The sequence below is a fragment of the Catharus ustulatus genome, chromosome 6 (genome assembly GCF_009819885.2).
Source record: "Catharus ustulatus isolate bCatUst1 chromosome 6, bCatUst1.pri.v2, whole genome shotgun sequence".
Classification (NCBI taxonomy): Eukaryota; Metazoa; Chordata; class Aves; order Passeriformes; family Turdidae; genus Catharus; species Catharus ustulatus.
The window spans coordinates 17,906,465-17,933,151 of record NC_046226.1 but is presented as its reverse complement, the minus strand read 5'-3'; the positions used below and the strand labels follow the sequence as shown (position 1 = coordinate 17,933,151).

Sequence of the window (26,687 nt, the reverse complement as noted above, 5' to 3'; positions counted from 1 at the left end):
AAAGTCAGGGAGGGAGAAACAGGCGAGAAGTGTCCTTCTCAGCAAAAACATGCAGTGGGAGGGGGTGAAAGAAAGCCACATTGTCAGGTCTCATCCACATCATCTTCAAGGTGAAGTAAACTAAAACAAACAACGCGGGAACTTTTCCTTGTGGGAGCCATTTATTCAGACATATTTTTCTCCCAGACTTTAAGTCTGCTGCAGAAGCAAAGGCCTGTAAAAAAAGCAAGAAGATAAACTTGCTTAGTCTTCAAAGTTTAATCCACAGTAAGCTTCATTAAAACTGTAAGAAGACTCCCTTTAATATTTATCTCTACACAGCCATCTCAAAAATAGATTTGACAACTATATGATTTTTTTTGTCTTGGGTTTTTTAGGTGACTGCATATTTGCAAGCATGGCTACACAGGTTGCAACTGCTAAAATACTAAAAGTGGCAGAGACAACAAAGCTTGTCATGAAAAACTTCTGCAGCATGAGCCACTGAATCAAGTGTATTTTAGAGTGCGTAATCAGCTTCCCTGAGCACCTCCACCAGTAAAACAGATTTGAAATTGTGCAGAAAGTTTATTATTAAACACTGTAAAGTGAGTACATTAGAGAAATAATATCTGAACTCACTGGTGTGCAAAAAAGGAATATTTAAATCTACAATTTTCCCAAGGAAGCTAGCAAGTCCCTAATCAAAACCTACATCTTGGCAAGAATAGAATTCACAGGTTTATTCATGTTATTTCCTGGGCAGACTAGTTCTACATTAGCAGAGCATTAATCAAAGTCTAAATACTTAACCAAATCCTGACTCAATATAAATTATTCCTCTGTTTAGAAGTCCACCTCATTTTTCCAGATGCCATTCCAATCCCACAATGATTTTGTTATAATAGTAAAGAAAAAATGAGTCTCCTCAAACTCACAGGAGAGTATCAAAAGGATGAGAGGCAGCAGCAGAGAGCCAGCCTGCAAATTCACTGGAACAGACCCAGCAGAAATAGCAATGTCCCTCTTCAGGGCGCTCTAAGCTGATAGCAAACAGGATGTGAGCATCAGTCACTGTGTGCAATAGGAGGTTATTCAGGATAGCAAGTTCAGGCACAGACTGGGTCTTTTACCCAGTAAGGAAAGAGTGGGAGGAAGGAGGGGGTAAAAAACAGTTTTCAACCTACACACCACAGCCCTGCCTATTTGGGTTTTCCCTGGTTTCTTTTTAACTGAATTATCTCACAAGCAGTCATGTTTCATTTTCAGTACTATGTTCACAGGACGCCCCCATGAAATAGGAAGCCTGTGTGTTTGTAGTGTACTGAAAGAAGAAATGACAGGCTCCTCAAGAAAATGAGACACTGAACAACCTCAGCAGCACTAAAAGCCCTGAAAAGAGGACTGGGGCACTTAATGAAAGACACACTGTCTACAGAAAGAAGGACTGATGCTCAACTTGAACAAAACAAGGAAAGAAACAGAGTTTAGAGTAGGGGAGGGGAAAAGAAATTGGATGGAGTCTAGAAACTTCTGGAAAAAAGGTGGGTCAACTTCTACATGGGGTTAAATCACCATCTTCACCCTCCCACTCTTCAGTGTTTACTAGGAAGCTATTACTCATTCTGATCATTCTGAGCACACAAAAAGGCTGCTGATCAATATTGCACAAGAGTGAAAAGTGATCAGTGATTAAACATCAGTGTACGAATTTATCTGACTTAACATGCCTGGAGTGGAAGGAACCAGGGAGAAACAATTTCTGAGCAGACTCCAGTGATGAAAATTGACAACTTGCCCAACATCAGATGATGATGTGAGGAGTTCAGAAGTAACAAAGAAGAGAAGACATATAATATTCTCAAACGGTTAAAAAGCTGTTTTCCTCCAAATTATTCGTGATCAAATATGCCTTTGAACAGATCTACCATCTAAAGGAAAAGAAAATCTCATTTAGGGATGCCAAAGCAAGGCTATTTTGATGACACAGGTGTCATGCAACCAGCCCTGCTGTGACCTGAGTCACTGCGCCACGTCTCCTGTGATCTTTTTCTTGATCAGTTTCACACAGGAAGCCTTCATATCTGACATGCTGAAAATAGCATACGGTTTACAAATGAAAATCCTGCTTCAAAAAAGGCTGCAACTTTTTTTCTTCAAAATGCAAATACACTTTCAGTACAGTGCAACAGTAAGTAAAAGCACTAGTCCCTGCATTCTCCAGACAGAGGCTTATGATCAGTTACATTTAGAGATGATGCACCTAGGGGAAAAAAGAGAACTAAGGTGTGTTTGTTGGGGGGGAACCACAAAAACAGCAATTAGAATTGAATAGCTCAAGGTGAAAAGCAAGCGAAAATAACATACAAACACCCCTGCAGAGAAAAATGCATAGCTAGAAAATGAAGTCCAGTCAGTTGAAGGCCCTATCCAGAGGTTGAACAAAAAGGAATGGACGCCATATATTGACTCCATTCATCCTACCACTACTGAAAAACTTAAACAACAGTCATCTTACCTTTCAGAGCTGCATAATGCACCAAACCCTGCTGAAAACCAGCAGCTAGCCTTTGAGGACGCTGGAGGTATAAAAACTCACCACTGCTTGCCCCCACAAGAGGAAACCAGTTACACCAGCTCCAAAACCCCAGCCCATAAAAAGGGACCGCTGCTCCAAAGGGTCCTTCTCTCTTCATAGTTGCACCCAATGACCACAAATGCTGAGATCTGCACTGTATGGCAAAAGACTTCTGTGTTAGTCTTGCAAAAGACTTTCTCAAGCAATATTAAACACACCACTAACAGCAGAGTTTGAAAGAAACTTGACTTGCTTTATTGCAATCTCCAGAATCTGGCTTTAATGCTGCTGATTCATAGTATTTTTAGCATGTTGGTATTTTAGATGTTTCTATTAGAAAGTCATGAGATGATGCAAAATCAAGGTGGGGTGGGACAAACCAAAGAACCCTTCCAGCTGTCTTTGCTTCTATAAAAGAGCTTGTAAAAGTTCTTAAAGGCTCTAAAATAAGGCACATAGTTCCTCCTTTAATTGTTTTAAATGACAACGTGATTTTTAAGCCCATTTCATAACTTTTAAGATACAAATCTCTATATAAATAGCCTCCCACACCACTCTTATCATATTCATTCACATTATTACACAAACACACCCTTAGATGCTAACATTACTTGGTCTAAATTAAAAGCCATGCAACACAAACAGAAAATTTATTTGAGCAATTGCAAAATTCCCTTCCTTTCCAAACAAAAGCATGTCTTGGTACATAGTACAAGAAGTCCAAAGCTACACATGGTATGGACTGAAAAGCTGTTTAAACAACTCTAGAACTGTTATTAATTTTTCACCTGATTCCAAACAAGAGGATTCAACAGATAGTCAAAACACAAGAAAGGGCAAGTTCACCGATGAAGCAAATTCTTCCCCTTTTAAATGCATGTCCAAATTAAAGATTCAAAGTGCCAATCCAACAAGTTTGCAAACCTTGTTTTATAAATAGCAAGGGGAATAAATACAAGATGATGTGGCACACAAGTGGATAACTCTACCATAATTAAGACACAGACTCTTGTCCCATCAGCCCAAGCCAGCCAAATGCACACTACTGGAGGGTGAATGCAACTTTAGTACTGGTGAAAGAGCAGGAGGTAATTAGCAAAAGTGGTTAGATTATAAGCATATTTACTTTGAAACTGAAATAATTCAAGTATTTTAGCTGGCAGGAGGAAGACATTTTCCAAGTCACAGAAGAAAAGGATGAAAAAGCAAAACTTTTCCTACAATTTCATTGCTACAAATTAAAATCAAGGCTTTCTAAATGAAAACTTTTCTTTTTCTTCAACCAAAAATGACTGAAAACCTTGTTTCTTAATGGAAAGGGTCATAATTACATTTCTGTTTTCCCAAATTCAAAATTACTCAGCTCTAAAACCTAACAGCAAATGACACATGAAAGCAGACTTGCTAAGCCAAGAACAAGGAACTTTATTCCCCTGAACAAATGCAGCACTCCCCAAGAGGCAGTGAAATATTAGAGGCATTTTACCAAAACCTGAAACAACAAAAAAGTGGAGGTGTTTTACTAATTTTTAAATGCTGATTTGTTTTGGAAAAAACAAATGAGATGGTTCAGGTTTAGTTAAGACTCTTAATTTAGACTCATCTGTTTAGACTAACTCAGAACCAGTTGTGGCAACGCATCTTTTCCAAGGAAATTTTGCAGAGATTAGCTCAGGTGGTCAGAACATGGTACTACTACTACTAATGACAGGGTTGCAGGTTTGATCCCTGTCTGGGTCATTCACTTGAGAGCTGGGCTTGAAGGTACTTGTGCATCCCTTCCAACACAGAATATTCTGTGATTCTGGGATTTAAGATGTACCACTATGTACATCTTATGTACCACAGCATCTTGTTTTCCTGGCACAGAGACACAAGCAGACAGAAAGCTCTATCTAACAACCCAATTTTTGCTCCCATTTTACCTTGAAAGTGTTTGGATGATCTAAAAAACAGTGTGACTCTCTAACACTTTTTATATATAAAAAGTATTTCTATATACAAACATATATACAGATAGGTTAAAAAAAAATTAAGCAGAAAAAGGGGGTACATAATGAACAACAAAACTACATTTGCCTCAAGAGCTGGCAGCTAGCATCAAACTGCATCTTCTGTTCAATTTGTCTCTATGATAGCTTCTTTACTCTTTCTCTGTCATGCAGTCAGAAGTCTAAAAAGTATTGCAGATCAATATAGAATTGTAAACCAATCCTACACTCCTTCACAAAAGCAAGGTCTGTATACTTAACCCTGAGCATTGAAGGGGAAAACTTTCATCTGTATAGAAGGGTAAGAGAGAAAACACAAATAAATTAGTGTAATGAGCAATTACATAAAAATAAATGCATTACATTAATTGCCAAAACAGGAAAAAACATTCTGGACAAGTTCATCCTACTGCTTCAAAGCAAACCATGCAATGGTACAACTGCCAGCATTTGCCTAATTCTCAGCCATCTCAGCCACATCCTGACTCCCCAACTTCCCATCTCTCCTAACTGAAGACTGAAAACCTGCACTTTCCATGCACACCATGCATTCCCTTACTTCAGTTATGCAGGAAAGCCACAAAACTACTTACATCATTGTATCAGAAAAAAGATTTTTCACCCAGAGGATGGTTGGGCACTAGAACAGGCTCCCCAGGGAAGTGGTCACAGCACCAGCCTGAAGAGTTCAAGAAGTGTCTGGACAATACTCTCAGGCACACAATGTGATGCTTGGGGTGCCCTGTGCAGGGCCAGGAGCTGGACTCAATGATCCCTTCTAACTCAGGATGTTCCATGATTCTGTGATTCTATTAATGTGTAGCCCTTTAGTCCTCAAGTACTTAAGGAAGGGTGGAATTATGTAAGAATCGTATCATTATTTCCAGTTAAATTTATTTATAAATATTATGTCTGAAGGGAATTCCTGCAGAACTGAATACCTTTTGACCCACGGTATTTTCCCAACGCCTAAGTATAACTGTAGCTTCATATACACCAGCAGCAGGCAGCTCTTAAATCTGTCAAAAATCTCTCCAAAAGCCTTCAAAGTGCTCCCAGGAGCAGTGATGATCTCTGGAAGTGCAGTGATTCTGGGTTTCTCTGGGGCTTGAGAAGGCTGCACACAACCAGGCACTGCAAAGCAGTGGTACCGAGGAGAATCCTTCAAATACAACTTTTCCTGCAAGGATTTTAGTCCTAAAGATGAAGATCTTGTCCTTGTAAGGTCTATGTAGTTTTTCTCAACTATTTAAAGAGATCTAAAGTTCTGCAAAAGTTCTACATTAATTGCATTCTGAACCACTAAACCTTAATGGTGATGTTTAACATCCCTTCTGCTAATGTAAAACCAAAACATTTAATGAACGATTTCCCTATTTTTACTGAAGCATACAGAACCTACGAGATGTGTTCCCACTCTCCCCACTAAAGGGTGTGGAAAAGAGATACAGATATGTAAATGAAACCTTGAGATAACTTAAGTCAGCAACTAACCCTAGTCTTGCATTAACCCCCCACAGCTCCTGCAAGTTGCACTGTAGACACTTTTTTCAGACTGTAAACTCAGAAATACATTCATAATAGTTACTTCATCTCAGTGAGTACCTTTCCAGAAGTAGGCAGCTGTGGGATCTCATAAACATAGCTCTGGAGTACAGGCTAATTTCCTGCTCAAAGCTTGAATGAGTGTGAATTCACCATACAACTAGATTCTCTTATGCAAAATTCCATCAATAAGTTTCTGCTCCATGTACTGCCACAGACAATTCTCCATGCCATTGAGACTTGCCTGTTCATTCCTCTGCTTACCAACAGCCGTCTTTCAGCAAGTTACACTGGTGCTTCAAAATCCTGAGAGCTCTCAGCTAGTGGTAAATTGCTACTCTTCACTGTTGCAATGAAATATAGCAATTCAGCATGCTGCAGATAGTGTTTCGGTATCTTAAGTCACTGGCTAAGGGCAGCAATTTGGTATCTTTTCCACTGCAACAAGGAAAATCCCCCTCACATTTAAGATCCTTAGAGTCCCCCACAAAATCTTACACTTGTTCCCAAGATAATTTTTTCATAAGAGCCCAAATTAAATGTGAACAACTGAAATGTGAACAGAAATAAATTAACAAAATTAATTAAAACATACCATCGCCAAAATTATTATTATGGATAACTAAGCAGTATGGAGAGGGATCATTTATGGCCACAACAGCTACTTTTCACAGCTCTCAGTCTCAATTCTGTTGTTGATACTCAAGATAAATCAAAAGCAGTTTTTCTGAATTCAGGAGTCTAAACTGGTGGGAGAACAGAAAAAAAAATAACGTTTCAGGCTAAGAAGGGCCAACAATGACACACAAAAAATTCAGGAGGAAAAGAAGTTGTATGCCAAAGTAGGAAGGTCACTCCCTTTCTTTCCCTCCCCTGTTGCTTGCCTTACGTGACCTTGATCACTGATGAGTTTGACACCACTTACAGCTACAAGAAATTCAGGACTCTTTAAAAGCCAGTTTTGTTGCCAGCATGTAGATAAACTTCGTCAGCATCAAGACTCTTATAAATGTGCTTACTCTCCAGAAAGGATAACCACTGTTTTATTGCCATTGCAATAAATGGCCAAACATAGCAGTGATGACAAGCATGAATGGGTGCTCTATCCCAACTACCAAAGAACTCAGTAGCTCCAGCCACCTGATCACTGAGATCCAAAGGCTGCAGGCTAAGAGGAATCATGGATATGATGGCATGGTAGAGTCAAAGTATTCTATACTCTCTTGTGTAATTAAAGGTAAGAATTACTGTGAGCTTCAGTCCTGGATACTGATTTTGGGCTAAGTGAAAATATCTCAGGAAGCCCTTGCTAAAAGCAGTGCCCTTGAGGAAGGTGTTTCTTGCCCCCATCTAAGAGGCCACTTAGTCCCAGGGCAGCCAGACTGCTGAAATCATCCATAGGGCCACTCTCCAACAGCAACACGCCTGGTCCTCCAGAATATCTGCCTTTGCCCACACCATTAAAGAAAGCATATGGCATTACTTCTGCGCCTGAATTCTTCCAAGCCAGAGAAAAGACACACAGGAATAAAGTCCAAAAAAACTAAGCTACAAGACTGAAAAAAATCATCCAAGCACATATTTGGGATCCACTTTACCTTTAAGGATGTCAGAGGTCACGTGTAAGGACAGGGACTCATAATTGCACCTGCACCAACCACACATGTTTATCTGCTGCTTGTCAATGAAACACTGCCAGATAATCAATTTTGGCAACTCTTCTCCTCCCCAGCCCACCCATAATAATTTCTCATCTCTGGAGCTTAGAGGGTACCCTGCTTCAAGCCAGCTCTGAGACACTGGAGCCAGTGAGGAATGGTTGGGGAAGGGACTTCAACTGGGAATTAGATTGAATGACAGATGTTAGGAAGCTAAATAGCTTTTTCCTGAGACCAAAATTTAACTACTGAATCATAACAAGACAGTTGTTGCTTATGAAGAAAGGAAAGTCTCATTGTTTCTAAACTACTTTAAAACCGACGAAGTATCACAAAACCAACAGGATTCTTACATATCTCATAAAAATGAACTTTCCTCAGTATCCTCCTTTACCTAGAAGATCTTTACCAGACTTGTACTGATTAAAAATACCAGACTACATATCAAAAAATAAAAGCAAATTACTTAGCAATAAAAAGCTTTGGGCCATGTCTTTCCCTAGATGCTCGCTATGCAAAACTTAACCAGAGGTAGGCATATGGGGCTTTTCTTAAATCTGTGTTCACAAGAGTAACTGAATCAAATCATAGAAGGGTCAGGTTTGGAAGAGACCTCAAAGATCATCTAGTTCTAACTCAGCCACCACGTGCAGGGATGCCATTCACCAAACCAGGCTGCTTTAAGCCACATTCAGCCTGGCCTTGAACACTTCCAGGAATCTGGTACCCACAGCTTCCCCGGGCAACCTGTGCCAAGTCCCTCACCACCCTCACAGTAAAGAATTTCTTCCAAACATCTCCTATAAATCTCTCCTCTTAATTTAAAACTGTTTCCCCTTGTCCGTCACTCTCTGCCTGGGTAAGAAGTCCCTCTCCCTTTTTTTTCTAAGTCCCCTTTAAGTAATGGAAGGATGCAATGAGGTCTTCCTGTAGCCTCTTCTCCAGGCTAAACAATCCCAGCTCTCTCAGCCTCTCCTCCAGAGACACGCTTCTGCTCTCTGATCATCTTCAGCCCTCCTTCAGACCCCCTTCAACAGGTCCATGCCCTTCCTATGTTGGGGATCCCAGAGCTGGATGCCGCATTGCAGGTGAGGTCCCACAAAAGCAGGGCAGAGGGGCAGAATCCCCTCCCTCAGCCTGCTGCCCACACTGCTTTGGATGCAGCCCAGCAGAGAGCTGGCTTTCTGGGCTGCCAGCACTCATTGCTGGTGCATGTCCAGCTTTTTAGCCAAGAGAACCTCCAAGTCCTTCTCCACAGGGCTGCTCTCAATGACTTCATCTCCCAGCCTGTGCTCATAACTGGGATTGCCCCGACCCAGATGGAGCACCTTGCACTTGGACTTTTTGAGTTTCAAGACATACGGCTTTGTTATAGCCACATGCAGTGCTTGCACCATGACCTCATCTAGCAAGTCTGCCCAGTCTTGCAATGCCAGTAGTCAACTGCTTTCATATGCTAACCTACTACTGCTCAACATACAAATGACAACCAGCTAAATTAAAAACAGCCACACACAGTCCCTTCTTCATAAGGATTTTGGCTACGTTATTCTATACCATTCACTTGTATTAACTAGATTTATGATGAAGATACAGCAATAAGCTGAAAATAACACAGAAGGAACAGGTATGAGCAACTCGCAGACTGCTGCCAGATCCCGCTGGGCCAGTTGTGTGAATGACTCTACCAGAAATACAGTCATGCTGCAGGACTGAACTAAGGTTCAGTGGGGACATGGTAACTGCCTGAATCCAGAGCAAAGAAAGGTAGCTTCTCCAGCAACTTAAACACTGCTTCAGGCTGCCTGAAAAGTATTCTCAACTGCTCAATTATTTTCAACTGCTCAGTTATGACCAAGATTTTAAAATATTTTTTCTCAAGATGTTCACCCAGGAAAAGAAGCCACACAGCACAATTTGCTGGGCTCTTTCAGACAACATAAAACACTTCACTTCCCTTTTAAGAAAGGAAGGGGGAATTCTAAGGGACACATATTTAGTAACTAAAATGGATTCTTTGATGTTTTGCTGAAGAACTGAAATGCAAGACAGAAGCGCATACACTCAGCCACACCAGCAAGCCCAGTTCATCTCTGATGTTCAGCTACGGCTGGAGTTAACACAGCCACCACTGTGGGCCTGGTGCTCAGGGGCATGCTTTGCCACATTCACTCATGGACATGTAGAAGTACTCCTGTGTGCTCACATCCTTCAGGAGTGAGGACTCTGTGCTCAGACCAGAGTGAAGCTCCAAGATCTGTGCTTCCTTTGCTGGCAGTAACACAGGCACTTCATTATCTCTCTGACAATTGGAAAAAAACAAAACACAGGAGATGATGAGGAGCTAATGACAACAGCATGGGAAAAGCCTGACAATTGATTTTATAGACATCCTTTCCTCTTCCATAACAGCTTTTCATAGGATGCACAGCACAGGTCCACAGAGCCACATCTACTGCCAAAATTAAGAAGCCTGAGCAACAGAAACAAATCTTGAAAAAACGCACATGTACACATCCTGGTGCAGTTTTTGTTGGACCATTTCACCCACGTCTTACAGACCCCATCCAGCACCAAGCATGTATCTGACTGAACATACAAGCAGCCCCCAGTGGTTTAAGCACAGCCTGTGCTCTCAAAGGTGAGAGCATCCTTCACCCCTTCTCTTTCCCATCTTCTCCTGATGTCAACCAGGTCAGCTCTGAGCTGGCTGGAAGCTGCAGGCACAGCTTCATGCCAGATTAAACAGAGCTGAGCCCACGGCCTGTGCTGACACTGGTCTTCCTCTGACCACAGCAACCACGAGCTGAAAATGAATCCAGCTGTATTAGCCCAACAACAACAACCCAAACAAAAATCACACATAGAGTTTTCGGCCCAATCACTAGACAGTGCCACATGTGCCAGTCTGATCTGAAGAGGGGCTTGCAATACAGCCCCAGACCAATTTGACCTCTCTGGAAAGGGAACAGGCAGCCAGATTTGGCAGGGTTCATGCATGAGAATAGCAGCCCAAACTCTGATCACTTCAAATCTGTAAAACACCAAGAAGAGTCACTAACACAGACCACTTGAACAGCAAACAGCACAGTCCTGTTCCTAAGGGGAAACCAAAACAAACACATCCGGCAGAAGAAAGCATCCCACTGCATTTAAACTTCTGTTCATGTTTTACCTTAACCTTTACCCTGGGGCAGGGACTACATCCATTACCCCACCAATCAGTCAAGCATCATGCAGCTGCCAGCCCTTCTTCTGTAAGGAATGGCTTGTCTCAGCAATCCCAATTGGCAATGCCCAGCCTCCCCATCATCTCTATTCCCCTTGCCATGTTGGCACAACTGTTACCTAGACTGAATTGTATCCTGAATTGGGGACTTAAGCTGAAAAGCAACACAAGAATTAAAAGAAGAGTGAAAGATAAATCCAGACAGATCGGTTGTTTGTCACAGAAACATGAAAGTTCATGTGCCAGAAAGCTGATGGAGCAAACAGCTGGAAGCAAGGGAGTGCAAACACAGCTGAGAAATGGACTCATCAACCTCACCACAGGCCAAGCCCAATGGGTAAAGAGCAGCTCGCTCTTGATTTCCTACATTCTTTCAGTGCTGCTTCAGATGCTTTGCATCATCTTTGCTGTGGGTGAGGAGCACAGAGCCTGTTCCTCCAGTTTATTTAACCTAAGTGGCCAATCTCCTCTGCTAGGTCAATGGCCTGTCACTGTGCAACCAACACCTCAGTTATGTAGCAGGGCACCTGCCTGCAGGCTATCTTAACTGAGAGCAAGATAACACAAATACCTTAGATACAAGGTTCAGTGGATTCCCTGGATATTGCCATCTCTCCCGTCATTACTTGAAATAAACTGCTTGTGCTTTGTACAGCTTTAAAACAGTCAATTCAGGCAGATTCCAAGGAGTTAGCTCTGATGTAAAGTCAAGCAGCTGGAAGCCAGTGAAATGAAGAGTGTTATTTCCACGCACAGCTTTAGGAAATCTATTATTTAAATATCCTGTATAATTCTCGGGTTTGCAATTCAAAAATAAAACTGAAAGGGTTCAAGAAAAGTTCTCCATAAATTGTCTAATATCTTGCAACTCCACTTATAGTATGGTTCTAGAGACTTACGATTTCTCTAGAAAGAGATGATGCTTGTTTCTCTGCATACTGATTTGAGGAAAAAGCTTCTGATATTAGAGAGCTTTTTCATATGTCAGACAAATATAAGAAAATGCATTTCAAGTTAAACTAGACAAATTCCAGTTTAAAACCACAAAATACCATTTTAATAATTAAATTAACAGTTGCACCAGCTCACTTAGGACATTAATTTTCTAATGGAGTCCATAGCACATGAAACCTTTAACATGAATCTGAGGGGCTGTTTAGTTGGGTTTGATTTTCGGTATTTTTTCACTTTAGTTTCCCCAGATGTTACAAATGAAGTGAAATTCTGACGCTTCATTATTTCGATCAGTCTAGGTGATAACCTTAAAAACAGAGGAGATTATTTCTATCCCCAGTGTGAAACTGAACTTTCACAGGAAACCTCAGCGACATTAGAAGAGAGAGGACAGGATCCTATCTCCTTCACCTTTGTGCATATGCAGATTGGATCGGGAGTTTCTAACAAAGAACAAGCAGGGTCCTTTTTCTCTCACTCCAGCTAGCACTGATCTTTCCACAGGATTTTAACTGCCAAAAGCCCAGATATTATCACATCAGAGGAAAGACATTTTCAGGAGGCACTCTTGAAAAGTCTCACTTGTGCTTATGAGAGACAGTCCATCAGAAGAGGACAAGCTGGATATCAGCTCTTGCAAAGCTCAAGCACTGCTCAGAGTCCTCAGATCTCAGAGCCTGCTCCAGACGGAGGAGGAGCCTGGCTGGATCTCCATGACCCAGTTATGGACCATGTACTTCTAAGAATAACTTCCACATCAAGCAAGGAGAATTTTCTTCTCCCATCCCCATAAACATATCCTTTACCCTCATTACATTTTTATTAAGACATCCCTCAGCATAAGTGCCAAATAAACCTTTCAGATACTTGAATTTCTTCATGCACACAGCCAGAAGCATGTGTGTGTTTCCCTATCTCAGACAATGCAAAGCAGACACAAAGAGGAGCCCTCTTGATAGAATGGATGCCCAAAGAAGCAGAGACCAGGGAAAAACCAGCAGAACAGCAGAGAGGAGCACGGGGACAAAAGCTCCAATCTTTGTAACAGTGAGCTGTTCACTGAGACAAAAATACTGCAGCGAAGCCAGTGAGGTCAAACATTATTTCCCCCCCATCTGATAACGATGACTGAGGAAGTTTGAATTCATAAAAGGCACAGACACATCACACACCCTGTAAAGACAATCCCACCAACCTTTGCTCAAAGCAGGAATCCCTATATGAATAAATTAGATTTTCAAGGGAGGCAGAAATAGGGCTTGTAACAAAATTTTTCAGCCACCCCTTAGCTTGAGCAGCACTAGTGGGCATAGCTATAATCACAGCAAACCTACATAATGGGTCTGAACTAGCTTAGCCCTTTCCCTGCAAGCAGAGAAGCTGCCACATCAGTAACTCCGTTGCTAGGGCAACTGCTTACTTTCCATATCAACTGCAAACTCGTTGCTATGGAGACACATATACAAGAAAAATTCCTCTCTATAGCCAAGGACCAGATGGTAGGGAAGTCATGGACTAACGGGCTGTACTAAGTGGGACACAGACTACAGGACATTTAGATCTGTATGCTCACAATAGGATTAATCTGAACAAGTGAATTCACAGGTCTGGCAGTATAAACAAAGCCAGGGAACTCCACATCTACTCCCCATCATGTGATAACTTCACTCTGGCCAACTATTATTAAACTGCTGAGCTCAATGCAAAGAGGTTTGTACAATCAAGGGCTCAGCATTTTCCCTTCTTCAGCCCAGCTCTCTGTCTCGATCCAGATCAGCCTCATCGCAGCTACATGAGCAGCCAAGTTTTTGATATGCCAGGTAAGCCTGATGGCAGCTGATGTGGAATAGCAGCAATGTAAAAACAAATCCTCTTTTCCTGGCATTCCACACCAGACCTAAAAGCACCAGGACAGGGCAAGTCAAAAAACAAAGTGATGAAGCCTGTCCTTTTAAATTTTTTTCCCCCCTCTCCATTACAATGATCTCACATCAGGAAATTCAAGCATTCATATGCAGGCAGAAAAAGCTGCAGACTATTAGATGCATATTTAGCCCTATGAATATAAACCAGTGGAACTCAAGACTGAGAAAACTACTATGCAGAGGGAGTTCAAAAAAGAATTAAGTGTTCAGCAGAACTTTTTTTAGAAAAATGATTACTGAAAGGCTACATAAACAAACACTGGAAAGCACAACTATGAGAGGAAAAGCTTCTAGGTTTTCACAATGTGTCAACGCACATCAATCGGGAAATGCCTGCAATTCCCAGCACCGATTAACTCTTCCCCTCCATACTGTACAAGTTTTAGAGCCCATCTTGTTAGCATTTCATAACATGCCATTTGCTAAATGCTTTTTTCTTTTTTCCATGCAAAACCAGTAAAAGAACCAGACCCCAACCCTACAATTTGCAAAAACAGTCTGCAAAGGAGAAGTAACATAAAATGATTTCTTACAGATGAAAACCTCCCCATTCCCCTGCCCCAAGCCCCATACCAAAACCAGAGAACCCTTTAGATGGACACCTTCCTTCAGAACAGCAAAGACATTTGTTGCAAGGTACAAATCAAACCGAAGTGTGCACACACACTAAAGTATTTTCAAAGCCATCAGTTGACATTTACTGCTTTCCAAGTCCACAATTAGCTGTCAAGCACCTGATTCAGCAACTCTGACCCAGGGCCAATTCTGCACTCAGGACTGTCTGCCACATCCCTTGGCCAGGACGCACAAAACACCCAGCATGGGACTTGAATGACCTGCTGTGGTGCATTTTACGTTTGAGATTCCCATCTCATTCACCTTAAACCTGCAGTTATTAGTATCTTCAGGAACTGGAAGAAATTCTTTCTCAAAATCTGGGATTTTCCTGGAATTATTAAAACTTCACCTTGTGATTCATACAGGCAAGGCCTCCCACCACACCTTGTTGTATAGCTATGTAACCATGGTCATAACAAAGAATTTGAGATGTGGGTGACCAGTCATGCATGGTGCTGTGCCACCTCCCCCCGGAGCAGCAGTGCAGTGTGGTACTGTTCACGTGAGCTCAGTGGATGGCCGGATATTTGACAGATAGACATGAAGACATTCCTCCCTCATAGGAAGGAAGCTGAAATCTAAATAGTCAACTTGTAAACAGAGGAAGAGGAACAGAACAAAACACAAATGGTAGAGTTGAAAACATGCCTTGCCAGTTGGTGGTTTTTTAAATGCATTGTGTGAAGATTTCTCACAGTCTGGGACAGAGTCATAAAGGTCTGTTACACCGTTTGTTATTATAGTCCCACTTCCAAACCAGAATTTAAGACTGGTTTACACAAAACAGGACCCAGGTCAGGAGCACGTTTTTTCCATCTCACACACGAGCTTCCACAGCAATTAATTTATAAAAATACAAACATACAGTGTGTGATCAGCAATACAGGGACCGTGAATTCTAGGTAATAATACTTTTTAAAAAGAGAAAAGAAAGACAGACGTGTCAATCCTTTAAAAATGAAAGCTCCATAGAAAAGAAAGTTAACTCATCTAAAGTGAAAAGTTGCTAGTTTAGGATAGCATATGACTCTTCCTCTAGAGTTACTTGATCTGCTATTCCAGAGCTTTTAAAGTTAAATTGCACACAAAATAGGGAGAACAGCACCACCAAGAGAAGTCTAGTTTCAGGGTAACAAGTTACAAGACAATCACAGCATTTAAGTCACTGAAATACAAAAGCTGAGTGCATCTATTGTTTTTGCCAGGGGAAAGTGTTCACTTTCTGATCTTCAGCCAATTTTAGAGACAGACCACAAGTGATGTGATTCTACCTGGTATTTATTTCCCTAATCTGTGAGAAAGCCTCTGAAATTAATCTGCAAGCCGGTATTTTTATCAGTATACTACCACTTTGCCAAAGATTCATCCAGACCACTGCTTCTTGAGAAGGTCTCCTTTGGAAATTGATTCCTGCTCCTAGCAGACTGACAGAGTAGAAGGCTATACAAGGGACTGCTCCCACTGCTCCGCTCACTTTCCCATTCCCTCATACACAGCCTCTTCCTGCAGACGCTGCTGGGGAATCAGCAATGAAACCAGGAGACAACAACCGAGATCCAAAAGCAAAGATGTGCTCCCAGGGCTTCTGCTCTGCACCAGCTGCAGAAGTTACATGAGCCCAAAAAACACCAGAAATTTTGGTGAATGGTAATGTTCACCTTTGATGCCAGACCTGTGTCCTGTCTTTGAAGAGTTTCTCAAAAACTTGCTTGAAATGGAAAAAAGTTTCATCACAATTATCCTCCTTGTGTAAAAGAAAGAAAAGGTTTTTTTTATTACAACACAGACCAGGGCAATAGCGATGGACTCTTACATAAGGCATACCCTTTCACTATACATTTGTATAAGCCAAGAACAGCAAGCAGCCTATTTATAACATGATTACATTCATCTAGTATAGCTGGAAACCATTACCCAGCATGATAACTAAAAACAATATTTAACCACTATGCATGAAGACACCAGCTGGGGGGAAAAACACACACAAACACACCGAACACTTTCTTACAGATGTCTAGACAATGAATTTAATAAAATCTGAATGAGTAATGCTAAAGAAATGCTGGCTCTCTGAACTTAATCAACTGCGTTACCAGGCACAGGGTGCACATTCCGTATCTCACTGTTAAGGACATATTCTGGGATTAGGAGGTGAGTATTTTCAGAGCCAGACAGGTTCCCATAGTTCCACACTCACCTGACTTCGGTCTTTGTCCACTTTCTTAAAACACTTATTCAAGGATAGATTATGTCTCACAGAATTTTTCCATCCAGTGGGTGCATTTGCAAAATATGGAAAGTGTTCCAAGATCCAGTTGTATATATCCTTTACAGGCAGTCTTTTGGTTGGCGAATCCTCAATGGCCATAAATATGAGGCAGCTAAAGGAATAAGGAGGTTTGCAGTTGGGGTTCTGCTTGGCATCGTAGGGCATGTCAGAGTGGGCAGGAGACGGCGGTGTGTCATCACCGATGTCCTGAACAGGGCTTACGCTCCTTAACACCGAGTCCCCAAAGCTTTTCAGCAAGTTCTTGCTCTCATGTAACCAGTTCAAATTAGTTAGTTCTTCATCTTCCATGGCCCCTTTATCTAATCTGATGGCAGGCAAAGAGAAATCTAGGTCTTCGTCATCATGAAGTGCCTTTGATAAATCACTATCTTGATAACGCTGGCTCAATCCACTGGGAACACTAATTCCTGAGCCCTCTGGCTTCTTACTGGGAGGCATGACTGGACCCATTTAGACAGCAGCTCCTGGGAGAGTGAATCCAAAGAAAAGGGAGAAAGAGAAAAGTTAAAAAAAAAAGGTCCTGTGTAACATTTTGACAACTTTTCCCTAACTGGTCACTTGGCCTTTTGCCATCTGTATTAAACATGACAGTTTCACATAACACTCACCCACAACTGTAGAGTAAAATTATCTAAAATTAACACAAGGGAAAAAATTTCAGTTGTTAAAATAAAATTATAATCCAGATACACCTCAGTTCTGCATGCACATGAAGCCCCACACAGGAAATTCCAAACCATGTCTCTTTAAAGAGCAAGCGGTGTTTTCAAACTATTGAATGCTCCAATTGTATCACTTTAATAAGGATGTGAACTAAAAAAAAAAGAGTGACTTATGGCCAGTTGCTTCAGATTAATTTCAGCTGTTTCACATTTGAGGACAATACAACAGCACCATGATTAAAATCACTCTGGATAAAGGCTTAGGCAGACAAACATCCATACTGACTTGGTTGTACCAAAACTCAGAAATGAGAGCAGAACTTCAAAACTAGCAAGGTCAGGATAAAGTAGGAGGGAAAACAACACCCGGTAGTTTTGGGCCCAGGGCCAAGAAATGGGAAAGCCAAGTGCCAGAGCAATAGAGTACTTTAAAAATGTATGTAAACAGAGAAGATTTTAACATAAGCTGGACTTATTTCAAACAGCAGAAAACAAGAGTCAGAAAGACCATTGTGATGCTCAACAATGGCCTGTGAGAGGTGGGATGAGCTGCAGAGGGTACTGTACCAGCAGGCCTTGGGGGACACCTATGAGCACTAAAATTTGCGACGACCTCAGCAGTTCAGAGGCCAAGTGAAGTTGGGGTCCTGCCCAATTTGAGAGAAGCACATGTGCCCAACAATTCTACTTCAGAAGCAGAAGACAGGCTCCCTTATCTTCTACATACTGTCAAACTGCCAGGAATTAGGTCTGGAGATATGAACAGAAGTGGAACAAAAACTGGACGGAGTTAATAACAGAATTTAAATGGACGAAACTTTCTGCACAAACACTGAACAAGAACAAAATGATTCCCTGTACCTAAAAGATAACCCCAACAGCTGCCTGAAGTCATGCAGTCACACGGTCAATACTGTAAATGAAAGGCTAAAAAAGCTACAGGTAACAACAGAATGAACTATCAATCTGCAGGGAAAAACAGAGCAGCTCAGCCATTATGGGAAAGAGAAATAATGGGGTTTAATTTAGCTGTCATAAATGGGCAAAAATGAGAACTTCTAAGGTCTTTGGGTCTTTCTAGAAAGAAGTCACACCGAAGCAGACATTTACTAAAAATGAAACACACAGAACTTTTCTGCACAAAAGCCCATCAATACACTCAACATGTTCAGTGAAAATGTGCAGTTTTACATGAGTCAGTATCTGGAAAAGGAAAAAATACCGAGGCAGATATAAACACCAGGAGGCCAAACTTGCGTCGGCCCCACTTCCTAGTTTTCAAAACTGCATCCAGCGCAACCAGAAGGTAAACAAGGGAATGGCCAGCGTCCAGGGGCAGTGGCATTGCCTACCTAAGCCACACACTCAACTTTGACACCAAATGGAAGTTCTGTCCCATGAGTTTCTAAACAGGAAAATTATATGATGGCTGACAGTAAAGTAATTTAATTGCACTGTTGCTATGACAACATGCTGCTCTCTTTCTGTTTAATTTCCTTATTTGCCAGTATCCTCCCAAAGGGCCGTATCACTTCATGATTTTTTTTCCCCGTCTCTCCGCGCCCCAGGCAGCGGGGGTGACCGGGCGGCCGCGGCCCCGCGCAGCCCCCTCGGGCCGGCACGGAGCGCCGGCAGGGAAGTCCGGCGGCGCTCGGCCGAAGAGCGGCTCCCAGCGGGGCCGCCGCGGGCGGGAGGAGTGTCCGGGGCAGCCCCCGCGGCGGCGGGGCCCGGCTGGGGCCACACCGGGGGTACCGGGGGGCCTGCCAACGAGGCCGGTGGCGGTGCAGCGGCGCCCCGGCGGCAGACAAAGGAGCGCCGGTGACGGGCGAGCCCGCGGCCGGACGAACGCGTTTAACCCGCGGGAGCTCCGGCAGACGCGCCCCGCACGCGCTCCCGCCGCGGCCGGAGGGGGGCGCACCGGGGCGGGCCCCCCGCCCGCGCTCCCACCGCACCCGCCGCGCGGGGGGGCGGGCGCCCATTGGCCGCGGCCGCAGCCAATCAATGGCGTTGCCAGGCGACCGGGGCTGCTCGGGCCGGGCGGCGCGCGCCGCGCACCCCGCCAATGCCGGCCAGGTGTCACCGGCCCGCGCGGCCCCGCGCGCCCCGCCGGACGTGCGCGCGCGTGCCCCGAGGTCCTCGCCCGGGCGCTGCCGGGACCCCTGGCGGGACGAGCTCGAGCCGGGCGCGGTCCCGCGGCGCGGGCACGGCCGGGTCACGGCGGCGCGCACGCCGGGCCGCGCACCAACTCCCGACCAAGTTGTGGCGCGGGGCCGGGCCGAGCCGGGCGGGACTGCACCGCGCCGCTCCGCGCAACCCCCGCCAACAACAACACCACCAACACCACCAACTTACCTGGCGGGGGCGGCGGTTTCACCGCGGTCCCTTCATGGCAGTGGCACAAAGTTTCATCTGACGGAGCCAGGCATGGCGCGCCCCCGCCTCAGCCCGAGCCCCGGGGGTGCCGCGGGGGTCCCGGCGCACAGGGCTCCGCCGCCTGCATGGGGCCCGCCTGCCCCGCGCCCGCCCCGCGCTCCCGACGGGCAGCGGTCCGCCTCGGTGCGAGCCCGAGAGCGAGAAATTGTTTCCACTGCAAACAAAAAAGGCGACACATGACCACGGAGGGAGGGGAGAGAGGGAAAACGTGGGCTGGGCCAGCCGCGATGGGAGAAGCCGCGGAAGGGAGGGCCGCCGGCAGTGGGGGAGGGCGGTGGTTCCTGCCGGCCGTCGGCGGGGACCCGGCCGTGCCCTCCCGCAGGGCGCCCGGGTCGTGCCGGGCCGGCGGCGCCGGCCGGGGGCGGGCGGGTGTCCGAGGTCGGGCGGGAGGCGCTCGCAAGTCCCGATACGCGGAGCACCGGCAGCCGCGGCTCTCCCACTTGTGCGAGTCTCCTTTCCCCGCGCCCGGCCAGGCCGGCCCCGGCTGAACCGCGGTGTACACCGAAGGCACCGGCGAGCCCCAGGAGCCCACGGCTCAGCACAGCGGAGCCCTGCTTCTACCTCTCCTGCAGGAGGAGCGGGGGAGGCATCTTTCAACACCCTCCCAGTGGGCAGGTAATTCCTGCCGAAAAGGGGCGAACCTGCCGGCCCGGCGGCGCACAGGAGTCCGCCGGCCGGAGCCAGGCACCTGCCCCGCGGTGTGAGCGGGAGCCGGGCCTGCGGGGGTGCGGGCAGCGACAGGCGCGGGATCCCGCACGGCGGCTCCGCTGCGGGCTCCGGGCACCGTCACCCTACGGCCACTGCTGCGGTGTGCGGTGCACAGCGAGAACCGTGTTGCAGAAATCTGCAGTAACTGCCGACGGGGAGGAGGGATATTTCCTGAAGGAAGTCTGCTTTAGAAGAAGGCTTGCCTCAATGAGGAAAAATAGTGCATTTCTTCTCTGCTATGATATCCTGACATAACTAGTATTAACTTGAGTAAAAAACCCTTGCCATCAGTTGAATGAATTGAAGAGAACTAACTTGATTTAAAAATGAAGTTGTCCAGTCTAGACAGCACTAGCTGAATGTACAGCCTCCTGTATGTTACATGCCAGATCTCAAATAGCTTCAGTGATTTGCAGCACAAAATTGAAGTATGGCTGTCTATCCACAAAACAAGTACATAGAACTTTCATGAGCTGGTCCACAAAAATCAAACATCTTCCGCTCTGGGTAAACAATGCTTGCAGATTTAGCACACTCTAAAATAAATCCTTCTTTCACTATAGAAATGCCTGCTGCAGAAATGTATAGACAATATCACTTAAGTCAGAAATACAGGTATTCTTCCCAGTGCAGTCCTCCCTGGACACAGAAATTGTCATTAAGCCAGGAAGGAAAACATTTTAGCTGTTTTATTTAGAAAAGTTAGAACAGCTGCCTCAAGACCTTTAGGGAATTCTGCATTACTTCCCAATGGATGGGTTACCTCCTTTAATCTCTTCGAAAATTCACGAAATTCACAGTTTTAGATAAGACTGGCAAGCACCTCATTCTCAAAGTGCAGGGATAAGAAGCATTTCATTGATTCTCTGGAACTAGAAATTCCTGTCATAACTAGCTAAGACTTCTTTTGCCGATAGCTTTCCCTCCCCTACCCAGTGAACTGCTATTTCACATTCTTGCATATTTTCAAGAAGACACACCAGCAGCTGAATTGCAGAATGGGAAGAATACCTATCAGGCAGCAGAGTATCATCATTACCCACCGGCAATCCTGCCCTGTGACTCCACCAGCCCTAACACTCCCACAGTCAGCAAGACCATTAGTTTACACAGCTCTTATCTCACGGCCGTTTGGTTTCAAATCCAAACTAAATTATCAAGTCATAACTCCACCCACCTGAATTTACTCCAAATGCTTCAAACATTTTTCTGAGTGAATCAACATGCCTCTTTATTGGCAAGCAAGGAGATTTATAGCTTTTATTATCACTTGTAAAAGTCAAGTGTCTTGAAAGACTACCAAGGAGAATTCAGCTAATGAGAAGTATTTCTGAAGTGAGAAGGGGGAAGCCTCACGAGATGCAGGGTAGTATGCAAAGAAAATTATACCCTGAATACATTATGTATGCATCCTATTCAGCTCAGTTCTGTTCAGAATTAGTGACCAAATTCCCCATGAATATTGGTGGAATATGATCAGTATCAGAGTTTCCTGGTTTTTCCATGGCAGGTAAGAATTTCCCCAGAGTGCACACGAGAGATTGCATTGCAGGGCCCTGTGTAGACGGAAAAGCCAGCGTGATCAAGCCCAGGGTGCTGGAGGCTAGGAGAGCAGGGGGACAGACTGGGTCGGAGGGCCGGCAGATGCTCCCCACTGAGGTGCCCCTTGGGAGGCAGCAGTGTGGAGCAGCCTCTTGCTGCCTCCCACTTACCCCTGAGCTCAACAGCAACTGGAGCTGCTGACTTGCAGAGCACTAAAATACCAGCAACAAAGTAAACACTACTGTCTTGCCTCTCAGGAAGACCGCTCCTCAACTTCTGACTCTTTGCTGGAATACCTGATACAACTAATAAAAGAAAGGAGCACACAGTCTCATGCAGCTCCATTGAAAGAGCATTAACTGCTGGCTTAGAGACTACAGCAGCAGAACAACTAATGTACGGCCATCAAGTAACTAAATACTCACGGTAATCTTAGGCAAGCCCCCAAATTTATTAGGGTGTTGATTTCCCCATTTCTGAGACAGTAATAATACTAATTCTTTTAGCATAAGATTTGCAACACTGACAAATGAAACTGTTTGTACATCAAGACCAAAGTACTTGCTGTACTGAAGGCTGATTAGAAGTTCCAACAGTGCAGAGCTGCACTTTAGCCTTGTGGGCTAATATACAACAGTCTAATCTTTCCACTCAGATTTCAGAATACCAACTGCAGATGTTGCAGTATCTTATTTAATGAGGATTTCCAGCCATCTCCCTATACTCCTTTATCTCTTATCCTCCTCTAGATTTGAATCCCTGAAAATTTCCCACAAGCCATCAAGCACAGCAAGGGTCATGGGCTCATCCTCCCCCCTCAATCTCCGTCTCTACTGGGAACATCTTTCTTTGCTAGTATTATGACCATGTGTCGTGGTTTAACCCTAGATAGCAACTAAATACCACACAGTCGCTTGCTCCCCCTGCCACACACACACAGTGAGGAAAGGAACCAGAATAAAAAAAGCCAAAAAAACCCCCTTAACTCATGGGTTGAGATGGAAATAGTTTCATAACTCAAACAAAATAAATGATGATGATGATGATGATGATGATGATGATGATAGTAATAATACGAGACAGAGAGAAGAAGAGCACACAAGAGAAACAAATAATGCACAATACATTTGCTCATCACCTGCTGACTGATGCCCTGTTCATCCCTAAGAAGTAATTTGCCCCTCCTGACCAATTCCCCCACAGCTTATATACTAGGCATGATGTTCTATGGTATGGAAAATTCCTTTGGCCAATTCAGGTCCCATGTCCTGAGTATGCTCCCTCCTGCTTCTCTCTGTCAGAGCACAGGAAGCTGAAAAGTCCTTGACTTAGGGCAAGCACTGCACAGCAACAACTAAAACATCAGTGTGATAACAACTTAATTCTCATACCGAATCCAAAAATACAGCACCACTGTTTCAGTCAAAAGCAGGACACCGTGTCACACGACCTTGCTAAATACTTCTACTTTCTGCCTTCTGGTCTCACCTGTCACACTTCAACAGTCCTGCACTATTTATCCTCACCTTTAAGCCCCTCTTCCTAACTTGGTCTCCAATTACCATGTCTTCACTGACTGGTGTCCTTGTCAATGTTTATTCTCTCTACATCAGAGTCAGATTTCTTCCCTGAAGTCTGCTGCAAGTTTGCCAGCAAAGCTTGCTCATTAGGATTTAGAATTAGACATGCAGCTGTACAAAAAAATTCTTAAGGGTCCTGATGTGCTCTTCAAAGAGTGATGTGGACAGGGCTCTTGACTCTTGTGATCAGATCCTCACTGTGGGACACAGCTCAGGCCCTGACACCTGTACACTGACCATCTTGTTTTGTATCAATTCTTCCTCCCTGCAGAATGACTGGTGTGTCCCCATCTGTCTTGATATTTCTAATCTTCAGTTTTCTCTGAGGCAATGGATTTAATCTTGTACAGAACACAAGCATATTGGACACCTTCAAGAACTTATAAAAACTAAATAATGAATACAGTATGTGTTTATTCATTTCCTCTTTCACAACTCCTGTTCTCAGCATTCTTCTCCTGCAGTATCAACACTTCTTTATTTTTAACCACAGCAGACCAGCCTGGTTTTGTTTTTTGCACTATGCCTGGGTTTGCTTTTTGCACTATGCCTGCTTTTGGAGCAGAGAAACAGCTGTGTCTGAATTCCTGGAACAGTACCAGAACAGCCAGAGTCTCTGCCCTGTACAGAGGTAACACACCTAAATGGACTGACAAACAGTGCCCTGCTGCCCTGAAAGAGAGCAACTCTGGTTTCACAGCTGCTCTGAGCACACTTGTACCCTGCCTGCCTGTCCCATGGCTTTTGCAAACATGCCCTCCCCCTTCTTTACTCACAGCCAGCACTAAGCTATAAGCTGCACATGCAGTGAAGGCCCACCTTACTCCAGCTTACCAATAGATCTATCTTTTGCTCATTCACTCAAGACCATGGAATCAGATTTACAAAGCATTTCCCCAGCCTTGCATTTAATTAGTCTTCAAGTTCTCATTTTCCCCATCAGGCAAAACTCAACAGAAACAGAACTGAATCTGTGAGAAAAGGAGCACCAATACAAAACTTTGTCAGAAGTGTGACCAAACAAAACTATCTACAGCATTTATGTTTCACAGACTAAAATAAAATTAATTTCTTCCAATAAAACCCACAGTTTTTATTAAATAGCTCCTTTATAAATTAATGTAGACACATTTACGATGTAGTAATGCTTGCAGTTTCTAGGAAAATGAGTATACTTGGTGCTAAAATTATATTGCTACCAGCAATTGTGTTTCTGTGCATGCGTGTGGTGGGAGGACAGCATCATGTATGCTCATTTGTCCTACATATATTTGTTAAAATGGGTCCATGTAAGAGATGCTTACACAGTGTAATTACCCATCATACAAGGGCCCCAAGCACAAAACTAGCTTATACTGGGAAAGGGAAGCTTCTGCTACTGCAGCTTATTTCAGTAGCCTCGTCAGTGGAAAGCAAAATGTCCCTGGAATAAACAGGTCTTTACTAGAGTCTTCTGCTATACAGATCTGAACTCACCTAACTCAGTTGGTATATTAACTGTATACAAGCCAGTATTTCTAGTACACTTGCAGTGTCTAAAGAGGCTGAAAAATGAAAGAACTGTGTTCTGCGGTTTGGTGCTCTCAAACTCTGCTATCTACTGTAAAGGCGTAACGTCACAAGATGTGGCCTGGCGTTATCTCAACATCAGTATTCAACACTTGGCAGCTGAAGTCAAACTTACAAGTAATCAGCAGAAGCAGAAATCAACTGTATTTTTGCTCTCAAAAGCAGTGGAAGAAGAGCAGCAGCCAACACTGCAGACAAGTAAAGATTAGAAGTTTTGGGGGAAGCTTCAATGGAAAACCATTTTCTTTTTACAAAGTGCCCAAATTGCAATGCCAAGTGGAATTCCTAAAACTAAGAAAAAATTGTTTCAAGTCAACATCCAAATTCTGCCTCAGCTTTCTGGAATACAAACTGTTTACTTCATCAATTATTTTATGAATTTGTCCTTTATTTGTGTATCTATGCATGCAAAATTAAGTTTGCAACAGGACCTCACAGGCAGTGAAGTTTGTGTTCACATCTCATCAAGTTCTCGGCAACTGACATTAAACACAGTTTACCCTTACAACTGCTGTGAGCCAGAAGGCAATTTTTCTCCTCTGACCATTTGCTTGTGCCAGGTGCATTTCCTAGCCACAACTATACTTGTGTGAGTCCCAGCTTGATTTCCAGGTTTTTGTAGCACAGGATATTCCAGGGTCCTTTACTCACTACTTGGCTCTCCTCTTCCTGTACGTTTCTTGAACGCTGGTCCCGGAGGAAATCCTGTGAAATACAGATTCCCAGATTGCAACAACACAGAGACAACTATGAGAGTCTGCATGAGGTGGTGCAGGGATGAAACACAAGCATGGCTGTGCTGACCTACAGCTGTGTCTGCAAAGAGATGCTGAGAGGGTGCAGATTGTGGGAAACACACAAAGTGCCATAAAATGAATAAGCAGACTTCTATCCTTGGTGGCTTTTTTAGTGCTACAGACCAACCCACCAAAAGTGCCAGGGAGCAAAGAATGGAAAGCAATGCAAAACTGCAGTGGAAGGACTAAAAAGAGTCAGTACCATCTGCAGAAAGGTTCTGTCTTGTCCTGTGCTCCCCTCCACAGCCACAAGTGAGGTGTCCTCCAAGGCTGAACCAGAGAGCAGCCATCATGCAGAGCAAGTAAGCAAGATTTCAGAAGGAAGGAGGAAAGCTGGCATAGCAAAAAAGTGCAGCTCAACTACCCACATCCCAGCAACAACTTCTGTGGCCAGAGAACCACCCCCCTGGCTGCTACATTCATGTCCTGTGAGGTGGGTTTCCCTGCAAGCAGCTTTTGCCTTCTCTGTGGTGACAAGAATACATTATTATAATGGATTGACTTATTCACTGGGACATTAATTTCTGCCAGGCCTTTTGGCACCGTCCCAGTCTTTCTGGCAACAGGTAACTTCAGTGAGCAGCTGCAGTGATCTGGGAAGTTTGGTGCATCTGGCACCTCACAGACAT

General features: G+C 44.1%; 1 protein-coding gene across 7 annotated transcripts in view; it reads right to left on the bottom strand.

The window, feature by feature from the left end:
* Nucleotides 1–26,687, bottom strand: part of FOXN3 (forkhead box N3) — a 208,313-nt gene that overhangs the window by 116,945 nt on the left and 64,681 nt on the right. For 2 of the 7 annotated variants that reach the window (XM_033062309.2, XM_033062313.2), the window contains exons 1-2: nt 19,782–19,896; nt 16,675–17,231 (exon numbers count right to left, since the gene is read on the bottom strand). In XM_033062309.2, the coding sequence (XP_032918200.1) occupies nt 16,675–17,217 (543 nt within the window). In that variant the 5' untranslated portion in view covers nt 17,218–17,231; nt 19,782–19,896. Of the gene's footprint in view, nt 1–16,674; nt 17,232–19,781; nt 19,897–26,687 lie in introns of those variants that run through there. The other 5 variants (XM_033062315.2, XM_033062316.2, XM_033062310.1 and 2 more) reach the window with 3 other exon arrangements.